Source organism: Aquarana catesbeiana, linkage group LG04, assembly GCF_042186555.1.
Source record: "Aquarana catesbeiana isolate 2022-GZ linkage group LG04, ASM4218655v1, whole genome shotgun sequence".
NCBI classification, from domain to species: Eukaryota; Metazoa; Chordata; class Amphibia; order Anura; family Ranidae; genus Aquarana; species Aquarana catesbeiana.
In genome coordinates, this window is record NC_133327.1 from 605,647,371 (window position 1) to 605,661,568 (window position 14,198).

Here is a 14,198-nt window from a genome sequence, read left to right on the forward strand (position 1 = left end):
TGCAGCTTCTGCTTCTTTCTTTCAGGCCATGGGGTAGTGTCCGCCCACCGGAGTCCTCTGTTTGCCGCCGAGTTTGGCATCCTCCACACCATGCAGAACAAGCCTGTTTCACTCATGGAGGCTCTGCAGGGTGTACCAAGATGGCGCCGACGCCGGAAAACCGTCTCTTTTGGTGACGCGGTTCCGGTCGGCGGCCATTTTCCCAGAGACTTCTAGGAGAAAACAGAGCGGGGCACTTCCAGTGACATCACTTCCGGAGGCGGGAATTTCAAAATATATATAAAAAAAAATAGAGGGAGAAAAATATTTAAAAAAAAAAATAAATAAAAAAAAAATTATATTTAGATATAGATAGAGATATATATATATATATATATATATATATATATATATATATAAAATATATATATATATATATATATATATATATATATATATATATATATATTAGAGAGAGAGATATATATATTAGAGAGAGAGATATATATATCTATATATACATACACACAGCGGCATATACACAGCGGCAGAGTCCCCCTCCCTAATGGAAGCTCAGGAAGGAGGACACCAGCAGCAGCGGTATGTGCAGGTACATCCACCAATCTGCACGGGGTCAGCTGGGGGCGGGGCCGGAGCTTAAGCAGGAAGCAGTTAAAAAGGCTCCTCTAAGCAGAGGATCCTGGTGGCTGACCATGTCTGACGCTTCTCCACCCTGCCCTGCAGATTCTGCAAGCCAGGACAGCTCCAAGGTAAGCCAGAATACTCCAGGGTCACCTCTGTCTTAGCCTCACGGTGAAACTGCCTATTTGCGGGCAGTTTTTTTAACTGCCTACCTCACTGGGACCTTTTTTATGCTTGATTTCAGGCAAAGACCCCAGAGGAAAGGAAAGCGAAAAGCAACAAAGCATGTGCCTCGTGCGGCCGCCAGTTTTTACCTGAATGGAAAAAACCCCTATGTCAAAAATGCATAGACAAAATGGTGGCCAAAGAATCACAAGGTTATATAAAGGATCTGATCAGCTCCTTAAAAAAAGAAATAAAGAGCACCATGGCACCGCTGCGCTCAGCAATTGAGAAGTTGGAAGCACCAACAAGTGCCGGTCAGACCAGTACCCCGTCTACCAGCGAGACATGCGTTCCTTCAGGTAACAGGGAACAGGCAGAACAGGAAGAGGAGGATTCGGATGAATCCGAAAAATCCGAATGGGAGGATGGACTTTGCTCAGACTCTGATGAGGAAGATCCGGCTTCACAGGGCAACTTATTTCTCTCAGAAGACACGGATAGCCTTCTAAAAGCTATAGCCGACACGCTAGGTATTAAAGAACAAAAAAACGCTGAGCTCACACTACATGATAAGATGTATAAAGGGCTACAACCCAGGAAACCTAGAACATTTCCTGTACACCAAACTCTTAAAGATATCGTCAAAAAAGAGTGGGAAGACCCAGAGAAAAAAACTCCTCATACCAGCTGCGGTCAGGCGTAGATATCTATTTGAAGAGACAGACAGCGAATCATGGGCTAAATGCCCCTAAATGGATGCCTCTCTTGCAAGAGTCACAAATAAATTTGACTTAGCCTTTGACGATGCGGGTACCCTAAGTGATCCCATGGATAAGAAAATAGAAGCCCTTTTAAAGAGGGCCTGGGAAGCAGGGGCTGCAAACCTGAATCCAGCAATAGCTTTCACTTGCACAGCCCGCACCTTACTTATCTGGTTAACCCAGCTACAAGAACTACTAGAAAGTGACACACCTCGGGAAGAATTAATAAAAACCATCCCTACACTGACCAGAGCTTGCAGCTTTTCTAGCAGAAACCGTCAGGATATCTTCAAGGGCCACAGCACTACTCAACTCTGCCCGAAGAGCCCTGTGGCTGAAGTCTTGGAAAGGTGATATTCCTTCTAAGAACAGACTGTTCCATTCACTGGAGACCTACTGTTCGGGCCAGGACTAGAGACGGTCCTAGACAGGACCGCAGCAAAAAACAAGGCTTTTCCCCAAACCAAACAGAAACAAGGGAAGGCACCCATTCGGCAATTCAAAAAATTCAACAAGCCAGGAACAAAGAAGCGCTGGGGACAACAAAACAAAAAAGGCAAGGGTGAATTCATCTTCAAGCCTCCTAACCCAAAGAACAAAAAACAATGACGTCGTCAGATGGGGGGCAGGCTCGCAGCTTTTTCGCACCAGTGGATGGAAGCAACAAAAAACAATTCATCATGCGCACCATAATGGATGGCTACGCAATAGAATTTTCCACCCGCCCCCCAACCAAGTACCTAGACAGCCACTCATCCCTAGACAAGTCCATTCCTGTCCCGACCACAGTCAAACACTCCAATGGTGGCTCAATCCGCTTCAATACATCGAAGGGCGCAAATGGGCTCAATCCGACCCAGTCAGGATCACCACCGATGCCAGTGCACTGGGCTGGGGGGCACACATGGAGGGCCTCTGTACACAAGGAAAATGGAGTCCCAGATGGTCCCAAGCCTCCTCAAATATGAGAGAGCTAAAAGCTGTGGGGGAAGCATTAAAAGCATTCAAACCAGCAATACAGGGGAGAGACAAAAAAGTCCAATCGGACAACGCCACGACAGTGGCATACCTAAACAGGCAAGGAGGGACAAAATCCCAAAGTTTGATGAGACTGATGGAAACGATCCTGCTATGGGCAGAATCAAACATAAGGTCAATATCAGGCATCCACCTGAAAGGAACAGACCATACGCTGGCAGACTACCTGAGCCAGCAGACCATAAAACAGACGGAGTGGTCACTGAACCAAACAACCTTTGCACAGCTCACTCAAACATGGGGGGTACCCGAGGTAGATCTGTTCGCCTCCCAATGCAAACACAAAATCTCCAACATTCTTCTCACTAGATCCCACAGATGGCAACAGCGGAGTAGATGCTTTCAACCAAAGCTGGGGATGGCAACTGTGTTATGCATTCCCTCCAACTGTCATAATACTAAGAGTGATTCAAAAAGTAAAGACGGAGAGAGCAACGGTGATACTAATAGCACTGTGCTGGCTACAAAGGGCATGGTTCAACCACTTGAAGAACCTCGGCATCCAACCTCAACTGACACTGACGGACTGGCCAGATCTCTTATCACAGGGACCAGTCAACCATCCGAACCACAGAATACTGAAGCTTTTGGCTTAGTTACTGAAAGGGTAAGACTTCAGTACAAAGGGCTGTCAGACAAGGTAATCAATACTATCCTAGACAGCAGGAAACCCGTAACTAGGGCAATCTACGAGAAAGTAAGGAAAAAGTTTGTCTCCTGGAACAAATACAAACCGATTCCCAACAGAGGGCTAATCCCAACAATCCTGGACTTCCTGCAAGATGGAGCAGACAAAAACATCTCCCAAGGCACACTGAAGGTACAAGTGGCAGCACTCTCCTCATTCATGGACATCAGACTCGCAGAGGATCCGCTGAGAAAGCGATTCCTTATGTCACTTAAAAGAGCTAGACCAGCTAAAATGAATAGAATGCCTCCTTGGGACATGTCCATGGTACTTAGAGGTTTTTCAGCAGATGGATAAGAATGGCCATACAGACGACCTATGATGCACAAAACCTCACCCCTCCAGGCAGGGTCAGAGCACACACACAACCAGAGCCTGGGCAACCTCGGTCGCAGAGAAAGCAGGGGAAACTCCGGAGCAGAACTGCAGGGCCTCGACATGGTCAATCCTCAGTACCTTCGCAAGGCACTGTTGACTAGTTCTGTATTTTGTGCATACACCTCAATCATTGTAGTAGTATGGACATATACATATCTAGATCTGAGAGATCTTACAACAAAGAGGTAGTTCGTTCCACAATACACATTTATTAATAGGGTTACATAATCTATACAAAGTACACACCCGACAGTATTTACAACACAATGTACAGTGTAGGTCTCCTGGCTTACATGGTATTTACAAATTACCCACAACACCCATATTTACAGTACAGTATAAAATACAAGTATAATAGATTACCTGTTAACTTCAGGTCAGCCCATGGTGACTGCTGTCTGTTCCCACACCAAAGAGTGAGTTAGCTTGGTCACAAAGCATTATATCCCCCCCTCCTTTCTGTAGTGTGGCTAATATAATTCTCCCTAATTGGTCACTGTACCTAGTAAATGTATATTGGGCACAGCCTGATTGGATGAGTCAAAGAAGGCTGTTGTTTACTACCCAGGGAAGATGTTCTCAGGGAGAACAAAAGGCCAACCTTTGAAGTTGAACTAATTACAATAACACCAACACAACACTCAGTATTTTAAATATATTTCCCTCTAACTGAAATATATTTCTAATTGCAATATTTTACAGCGATTAATGGAGATTTCACATAATCCAATAAGGCAACAGATGGCCCCTTGTGGCCAGTTGAAAATATGAGACTCGGCCACACCTAGAATAATGGTTTATGTGCAATCTCCTTCAATATCTGGCACGTTTGACTTTGTCCTCTGAAATGAAATAAAACTCTTTGAGAAGAAAAAAAAAACTTTTAAACTCTCCATCTCTACAGTTCACACTTCTGGATCCCAGTATTGGTAGTCATCACTTGTTCTGGATGTCATAAGTCCAAAATAGAAATCATGAGAAACAGCACCAAAACAAAACAATAAGGAAAAAAAAACAAAAACATGAGGATCCTTGTTCTCAACAGTCCAATAATAACAATAGTCCGATAATAACAGTACGAAAGTCCATAAGGCGAATCTGGTCATGTTGCCCTTGCTTCTGGGACGGCCTTCACTGGTGATTCCAAGTGGATACAGCATGCAATAATAGCCTGGGGACCAGCTTTTCCTGGCTTTCTAAGATTATACTTTATTAATGTGGACAAAGGTAGAGAAATAAAAACACAAGTACATTTAAAACATATGCATTCAACTGAATGCTTGTCTGGTAAGTCTAATGCCGCGTACACACGAGCGGACTTTACGGCGGACTTTGCCCGGCGGACTGGATTTCGTCGGACAATTCGATGTGTGTGGGCTCCAGCGGACTTTGTTTTCTCAAAAGTTGGACGGACTTAGATTTTAAACTTGTTTAAAATTTATCCGTTGAAATCGAGTCCGGTCGAAAAGTCCGCTCGTCTGTATGCTAGTTCGACGGACAAAAAGGCACGCTAGGGCAGCTATTGGCTACTGGCTATGAACTTCCTTGTTTTAGTCCGGTCGTACGTCATCACGTACGAATTCGACGGACTTTGGTGGATTGTGTGTAGGCAAGTCCGTTCATTCACAAAGTCCGTCGGAAAGTACGTCGAAAAATCCGCCGGGCAAAGTCCACCGTAAAGTCCGACCGTGTGTACGCGGCATAAGCCGTAAGGACCTTTTGATTAGAATTGTCATAGATATACTGCGACATACTAATGAGACCCCTTTCCCAGTGACATGTGTAACAATTTGAATGGTTACGCCCTTCAGCCAGGTGTCTGATTTTCATCCCCCCATCTTTCTTCCTCCATTGTCATATGCCTGCAAGTACCTCTGCCCCACCTTCTGTGGAATACCACGTTGTGTGTGCGTGTATGACCCTTCATGTGTTCCGGGGAGTTTTGTTGCCATCGCAACTCACCACTAACTCCTTTTTACTGGAACTGTGTTCCGTTCAACCTTGGCTGGTGCCAAACCTTTGGGCATATAGCTCCGTCCTGCCTTTAGCAGGCTACAGAAGAGGTCATCACTTTAAGAGTTCTCCGTGCAGATTAGGCAGTGTCGCCTACGCAGACAAAAATAATTCGGAATACGGATGAGTGTGATGTCATCAGTCACTAGTGGCTTCAGGAACAATCAAACTAAATTACTCTTAAGTACAATTGTACTATACTCCCTGCTATTTGCCAATCACTATGAGTATCATCAGTCCCAGTATATCTATATGATATTCACACAATGCTCTTTGAACTTGGTTATGGCACAAAAAAGAAAACTGACCAACAAACAAACAAAAAAAAATTTGATCAATGACCACATATGATGACTGCCCAATATTAGAACTGTAGAGAGGATTGTATGTCACATATACAGAGAAAATAGTCACATGACTTTTGCTAACACCCAGGTGTTACTGTCATAGTTGGTAATAACTACCATGACATACATTTATATAAAACAATTATCCAGTTTCGAAAGAGAAGAAGAAAAACTGTTGGAACTTGGTCCATCCCCAAAATGCTATAGGGAAGCTTTAATATTCTATATCAACATTTCTAACCATTTTAAATGTTCTCCATATAATGTTCCCCCTACTCCCCTCTTTTTTTTTTTTATTTATTTATTCATTTATTTCACCCTGGTGACACCAAACTCAAGAATCACAATAAAAAATAAAAAAAATAAATAAAAATAAAGGTACTATAGGAAAGAAAGAAAAATAGTAAACATTAAAAAAAGAATTAATAAAAAAAATTAAAAATCTTTCTTCCCCCCTTTGTTTTTTTTTTTTTTTTGTAAACAAAAAAAATTACCGTTAAGAATAAAAAAAAGAATAAAAATGAGAGAGAAAAATGTAATAAATTAAAAAAAAAATTGAATCTGTATTCTGTCAAAAAAAAACATTGAAACTGCCTTCAAACATTGTAGCTATTCAAAAGGCAACACCCTCTGTCGGTGATTAACATATTAATTGACTCTCAGTGCAAATCTGTTTGCAAGTCAATCAGGCCACAAGAACTTGTAATACAGAGAGCAGGATCTCTGTTTTAAAAAAAAGTTTACAAATTTTTCTTTTTAGAATTTAGTTGGACCTGACTGCAATTAATTAGATTCAAGGCTTTTCCTTAAAACGAAAATAAAAATTATGTTTTAAGGTCCTCTGTGTTTCAAAGTACTTTGTCCAGTCTGGGTCCAATCATTCGTCCTTGTCTGTGTATTTCTCCTAAAATACAAAACTCAAAAATTAATAACACCTCACTGTACCTCTCTGAGAGGTTCATAATGGACTAAACTAGTAGTGGATGATTGGAACAGACTTCCAGCTGAGATAATGCATCCATCCACAGTAAGTACAGTCAAAAATGTACCGACACACCCACATATCTGTACTCTGACAAACAAAAAGTTATAGGAAACCTGGTGTGTTTGTAAGTACTTAAAGTTTAAGAAGACAACCTGTAGACATAAAACCTTTACACATATTAACAGCACATGCGTCAATTTAGAAGGAAAAACAAAACACCAGACCTACTGAATCCATAAGATGCCACAAAGTGCAAAGCAATGCATTGTTATGTATTTTCCATGTATCAGAGTGAATGAAACTTCACTCTAAGCCACAGAAAAGGAAAAATTATCAAAACAAAATCCCTACAGTTTCTCAGAGTTATAGGGATTGAGATCTCTTATCTGTGCACAGGTTATTTATTCGCGAATACATATAAACTTGTAAAAAAAAAAAAAAGTATTAATTTAAACTGGTACCAGTATTGAGCTCATTACAAACGAGAAAAATTAATAAAATAATCATAAACAGTACAAAGCATGCGCATTAGTGTGATCACACTTATTGTTGGCTATAAAAACAATGGTGAGTATACCCCTACAAAAAAAAATCTTTCTTTACACATGGACAGTTCATACCCATGCATTCCATCACTCAGACACACACATTCATTTGGATTGAACCCATACATCCTAGATAGAGCTTTGATAAATCGCAAATGAATTGTTATGTGTTTACGCAAACAGGAGAAAGGAAACAAAAAAAAAACAAACAAAAACAAAGAACACCAACCAAAAACAAATACATAAATAAAAAAATATATAAAATGAAGCAAGAGTAGGCTTCTGTACTAAACACTACTTGTACCCTATACCTTTGAATATTTATGGCAGTCTTCTGATCCTTTGGGGAAGATAAACACCTGTATTACTAATAACCATGTTTGAATACCCAGCCTAATATACATTACCTTAGGTGTATGTATTTATGTATAAATACATCTATATTGATACACCTGATTAATATGTAAATACTTTTTCATGAGCTCCCTGCACCTGGAAAATATAACTTAGACAAAAGTTATTACCCTTTTCCCTTTCTTTCACACAAAGAAAACAAACCCTGCCACATTGTTACATTTACATATTTACATTGGTATATGTTCACTGACATTCACCCTTGGATCTGGTGAAAACAAATGACTCAGATCATAGACATCTGAATGACACATTAGATCTGGTATTTCTTTTGCTTTTTCTAAATTGCTTATATTTAAGGTTTGTTCCCAGTAAGGTGAAGTCCTAGCAGATAGCATAGATATGTTTGCCCCCCCTCCAGTATTTTCTGTTTGAATGGAACAGATGGTTTTCTGTGGGACCTTAACAATTTGATCAAAAGATTGTTTTATTTCTTTCAGTTCTTTCCTACACTGTACCACATCTGAATGGCATGCTTCATATTTTACCTTAAGAACATGTTGTGATGTTTCCATTATTTTATTGGTATTTTCCCAATTATGAATATGCGACTTCAGTAGTTCAATCTCATTTTCAAGAGAGGTAATTGTGCTAATTAACTTAACCTCTTTCAAAACTGATCTCCTGTGCTGTAATCTGAGATCACTTTCCATGGAATTTACATTCAAAGGGGAGCATGAGGCTATTTGCCTTTGAATAGTACCTGGGGGGCCATGCCTATAGATCTTATCTTTGGAGGCATTGAAATTGTAATGGTGCCTCTTTCTGTTTGAAAAGGTGGCAAATTCTCCTGTAGTGTTACTTGCTAAACAGGTTTTGTTGTTTGCACTCTGGTGATAAATCTTTGATTTCACAGAATTAGACCTTCTGGCTACATGAAAAAATTTGTGCATACAGTCCATGATGCATTGATATGAATCTTTAAGTGGATTTATAAAAAATCCACATTTAATTTTAAATTTTGGATGGGCATTAGCTATTAGGAGGGTTTTGTACTCTGGGTCCTCTCTGTGTACGTTTCTCCGTTTGCCTACATAGTAAGCTGACCATAGCCTCTTTGCATAAAGAAGTGGATTCTCATTATTTTCCTGTTTTGTTCTATACGCTGCTTTTAAGCCTAGGTCAAAGGGATATATTATTTTTAGCAATTCATCTACAGTTTCATTGTAATCTGCTCTTCCTTCTTTAACATGGTCTGGTAGGGAAGACCATGTGTCTAAGTTAACTGTTAATAGTAAAACTTTAACCTGATCTCTGGAGTTGGCAACTCCCAGCAATTTACATCGTTGCAAGACATTATCTGCATGAAATGTTATGTGCACTCCTGGCAACAGTTTGCCAATATTGTTAGCTACAAGTAGCACATTTTCTAAAGACTGTCTGTCCTCCCTATCCATCTTTTGTGCTGTGCTCTCAATTCCTGTTGATATGCATACATACAGGAAACAGCTCTCTTTTTTTTTTTTTAAATAGACTGAATCTTCATGCATAGAAACATTGGGCAACAGCTCTTTTCATCTCCTTCTAATGCATCTGGACTCTTCATGTACCAATTCTATATTATATTTAGCTTTTAACAAAAGTTATGTGTTCCTCGTAGGCTCCCTATTAATTACACACTGTAGAACACCGCTATTTCTTATAGCCCATTTCTATATCGAGCACATAGAGCACCCAATGTTCATTTTTTTAGCATTCAAATGAAAAACCCTTTCAAAGTGTGCCTTTTGTAGATATTGCAACCCCTTGAGATATTGCTGAAAGAGACCACCAAATTTTTCTGTCCATTCGCCGGTCGCCATTTTGTTGACTAGTTCTGTATTTTGTGCATACACCTCAATCATTGTAGTAGTATGGACATGTACATATCTAGATCTGAGAGATCTTACAACAAAGAGGTAGTTCGTTCCACAATACACATTTATTAATAGGGTTACATAATCTATACAAAGTACACACCCGACAGTATTTACAACACAATGTACAGTGTAGGTCTCCTGGCTTACATGGTATTTACAAATTACCCACAACACCCATATTTACAGTACAGTATAAAATACAAGTATATTAGATTACCTGTTAACTTCAGGTCAGCCCATGGTGACTGCTGTCTGTTCCCACACCAAAGAGTGAGTTAGCTTGGTCACAAAGCATTATATCCCCCCCTCCTTTCTGTAGTGTGGCTAATATAATTCTCCCTAATTGGTCACTGTACCTAGTAAATGTATATTGGGCACAGCCTGATTGGATGAGTCAAAGAAGGCTGTTGTTTACTACCCAGGGAAGATGTTCTCAGGGAGAACAAAAGGCCAACCTTTGAAGTTGAACTAATTACAATAACACCAACACAACACTCAGTATTTTAAATATATTTCCCTCTAACTGAAATATATTTCTAATTGCAATATTTTACAGCGATTAATGGAGATTTCACATAATCCAATAAGGCAACAGCACTATCGTATAGACCAGCTGTCTGACCAAGACAAACATTTGGTCGCAAGGTGCTGCAGTCTCTATCCCCACCCTAGTAAGTATTGCTTGATACATCCTCTCGGATGCTGCCCTGAAAGACGATTAGAGAAAATAGAGTTAGGTACCTGGTAACTCTTTTTCTAAGAAGTCTTCCAGGGCAGCACTAGTTCCAACCCTTAAAACGACAAATTCCAGGTACAATGGGGGAGCTTTAAGCTTACTGGGATTTCCTTCAGTGCTTTAATACAACTGAGGCACAAAGGTAAGACTGTGAAATTTATAATGGTGGATTAATGTGTTTCCTGTTTCAGGGAGGAGGAGCCTATCTCTCGGATGCTGTTCTGGAAGACTTCTTAGAGAAAGAGTTATCAGGTACCTAACACTTTTTTTTTTTTTTTTACCTCCCATGAATCAGCCAAATCCTCCTTGATTTGTGTCTGACACACTCCCCTTCCCAGACACTGCAGCTCACAATGGGAAGGGTTCCAGCATGATAGTCAGTTATGCCAGTCCAAAAAGTAGTGGGCAGGGCTAGGTATAGGTATAGCTAGGTGCTGACTGACAAGCTACAGGTTTGTGAATCAGCAGTGGCAATATTAACAACATTTTCTCATCCCACTGCAGTGCAAGCGGGCACTATTTCCTCCTAAAACCAGTCACCAGTCTCCAGAGCCCCCTCTCCCCCAGCCCCCAAGCAACCCCCCCATGTTCAGGGCATGTGGCCTGGTATGGTTCCGTTCTGTATGTGTAGTTTGCTATGAGCCCTCATCAGTGGCTTCTGCTGCTGTTTCTGAGCCAATGAGGAGGGAGAGAGCACACATAGGAGCGGCAGCTCTGCTCTGAATTTAGGAGCTGTGCAGCAGTGTTTTCCCTTCATGACAGAAGGCTGCATGAGGCAGTCTTTGCTGCCAAGATCAACATGTACTTTTTAGACTTTGCAAGAGGACTAAGGGAAAATTGTAAGTGCAAATGCACGTGCAATTAAAGAAGAACTCTCACTTAATTTTGTTTTTAGTGTTCTGCCCCATGTAGTACTTTGATCCATTTCCTATGTGCTTTGTAAGCTACAAGGTTGGATAAGGCACCCCCCTCTCCTTGTAATCACCCAACAATGTAGCTAGCAGTTTAATAACTGGCACTTGTCATGGCTCCAAGCACTTGGCTGAGAAAAGTGTCAGCAAGAGGAATGCAGAGGGATGGCAGGCTGACACCCCCTCCCCTCCACATACCTCTTGCTGATGTTTGATTTGAGCAAGTGCTTTGAACTGAGACAAGTGTTAAGAGCCAATCAGCCATCTTCTTTATAATTACATTAACGAAGAGCCACGGGGGGGGGGGGGGGGGTATGCCCTGTCCAACCTTGTATGCCTTCAAAGCATGAAGGGACATACAGCATAGTACATCATGTACTTTGTCCCCTGAAGGATAGTACACTAAAAACTGAAGTAAGAGTTCGGTGCTGCATCACATATTTTTTTTAATGGGAGGTCAGTGTCTCATCTGGGATAATTTCTTTCACTTCCTGTTCCAGAGATAAAGAAGAATGTAAGAAGTGATCTTTCTAAATCCCCTCTTCAAACCAGTCTTAAGAGCCCCCCTTCCCTAAAGCACCCCCCCCGTGTTGAAGGTATGTGGCCTGGTATGGACCCCTCTACCTTTTTCCTGGTCTGCCAAGCGATAAGGGTCTGGTGTGGATTTTGGGGGGGACCCCATGCTATTTTTTAAAAAAAAGTTGGCATGGGTTCCTCTTAAAATCCATACCAGACCCGAAGGACCTGGTATGGATTTGGGGGGGACCCCATGCTGTTTTTTTCCTGAATTTTTCTATTGCCGGCGTTCTTTTGTTTACATTACCAGATTCCTGGGCCACTCCTTAACAACCGACTATTGTTCACACAGAGTTCAAATCAGTCGATCATTTTTTGACCGATCCGAATTCAAATCATTCCTATAATTTAGAATTAGTTCTCCTCGTGTGCTGTCAGTTGGAACTCCATCTCCATTGCTTAGTGTTACCAGATAGCATGGGCGGGAGGTGGGGGCCAGTTATACAAGTGCTGTTCTGGAACCTCTGTAAAGATTGAAAAAGGGACAAAACCTATTCACGCAGGGTTCCTTAAATTTAATAATCCTTTTTTTTTTGTTTTTTTTTTTTTCTATTTCTGGTGAGAGTTCTTCTTTAGGCCCAAAATGCCATTTTTTGCAAGCAGTCTGTTAACAGCAGTTTTTGTTGAGTAGATGGAGGACATATAAACAGGTGCCAATACGTACATTTTCCCTTCCTTTTGAATCGTACTGCACCTTGGTGTTTTTGGAATTGATCCATGGATTTAATACAAGTGTGCTAAAGGTTAATGTGGTCTAAGATGTAGACGATTTCTTTACTGATGATAGTAATTCAGTACAAGACAGGCCTTCCCATCCCTCGTGCCTACTGCAATGAGTGAGGGTCTTTGTGTCAGCCAAATTTGCAAAGTGTTTGTGCACTAAGGTGTATACGTCTGGCAAACACGCTATCAGACTTGGCATGTTTGCTAATTTGTACAACGATCATTTCATTATTTATTTGCAGACTTCTCTGAGTAGAAGCAACAAATTATTAAACAGCCCTAATAAAATAGACAATGTTAATAAGCAATAATATTAAAATTGTAATTTCCTGTTTTTTTTATTTTTTTTATGTATTTTTTTTTTTTTTTAGGAGGGCCGCACATATGTCGGAAGGGAGGATGCTGCATCAGAACAAGACATAGGTAAGACTAAAAAACTTGACGTATTAGTATTTTAACACAGACAATATTTTTTAACTCTACTTGCAGTAGGGTTCTTTAACCACTTGCTTACTGGGCACCCAAACACCCCTCCTGCCTAGACCAATTTTCAGCTTTTAGCGGTGTCACTCTTTGAATGACAATTGTGCGGTCATACAACACTGTACCCAAATGAAATTTTTATCATTTTTTTTCCCCACAAATAGAGCTTTCTTTGGTGGTATTTGATCACCTCTGGGTTTTTTATTTTTTGTTAAAAAAATTTAAAAAGACTGAATTTAAAAAAAAAACTACAAAGTTGTTTTATATTTTGTTAATAAATTTTGCAAACAGGTAGTTTTTCTCCTTCATTGATGTACGCTGATGAGTCTACACTGATGGGCACTAATGGGCTGCACTGATGGGCACTGATAAGGCGACACTAATGGGCACTGATAAGGCGTCACTAATGGGCACTGATAAGGTGACACTGATGGGCACTAATGGACTGCACTGATGGGCACTGATAAGGTGACACTAATGGGCACTGATAAGGTGACACTAATGGGCACTGATAAGGCGACACTAATGGGCACTGATAAGGCGACACTAATGGGCACTGATAAGGTGACACTGATGGGCACTGATAAGGCAACACTGATGGGCACTGATAAGGCAACACTGATGGGCACTGATAAGGCAACACTGATGGGCACTGATAAGGCAACACTGATGGGCACTGATGAGGTGGCACTGGTGAGCACTGATGAGGTGGCACTAGTAGGTGGCTTTGGTTGGCATTGATGGGTGGCACTGAAGGGCATTGATAGGTGGCACTGAAGGGCACTAATAGGTGGCACTGATAGTTTGCAGTGATGGGCACTGATGGGTGGCAGTGATGGGCACTGATTAGCACTGGTAGGTGACACTGATAAGCAGCACTGCTAGGTGGGATTGATGAGGCACTGATTGGCACCACTGGTGGGCATTGATAGGTGGCACTTGTGGGCACTGATGG

At 41.1% G+C, this 14,198-nt stretch overlaps 1 protein-coding gene across 5 annotated transcripts in view; it reads left to right on the forward strand.

Moving 5' to 3' along the window:
* Positions 1 to 14,198, forward strand: part of KIF16B (kinesin family member 16B) — a 603,866-nt gene that overhangs the window by 275,054 nt on the left and 314,614 nt on the right. For all 5 annotated transcript variants that reach the window (XM_073628238.1, XM_073628236.1, XM_073628237.1 and 2 more), the window contains one exon: positions 13,132 to 13,183. In XM_073628238.1, coding sequence (XP_073484339.1) covers positions 13,132 to 13,183 — 52 coding nt within the window. The remainder of the gene's footprint in view (positions 1 to 13,131; positions 13,184 to 14,198) is intronic.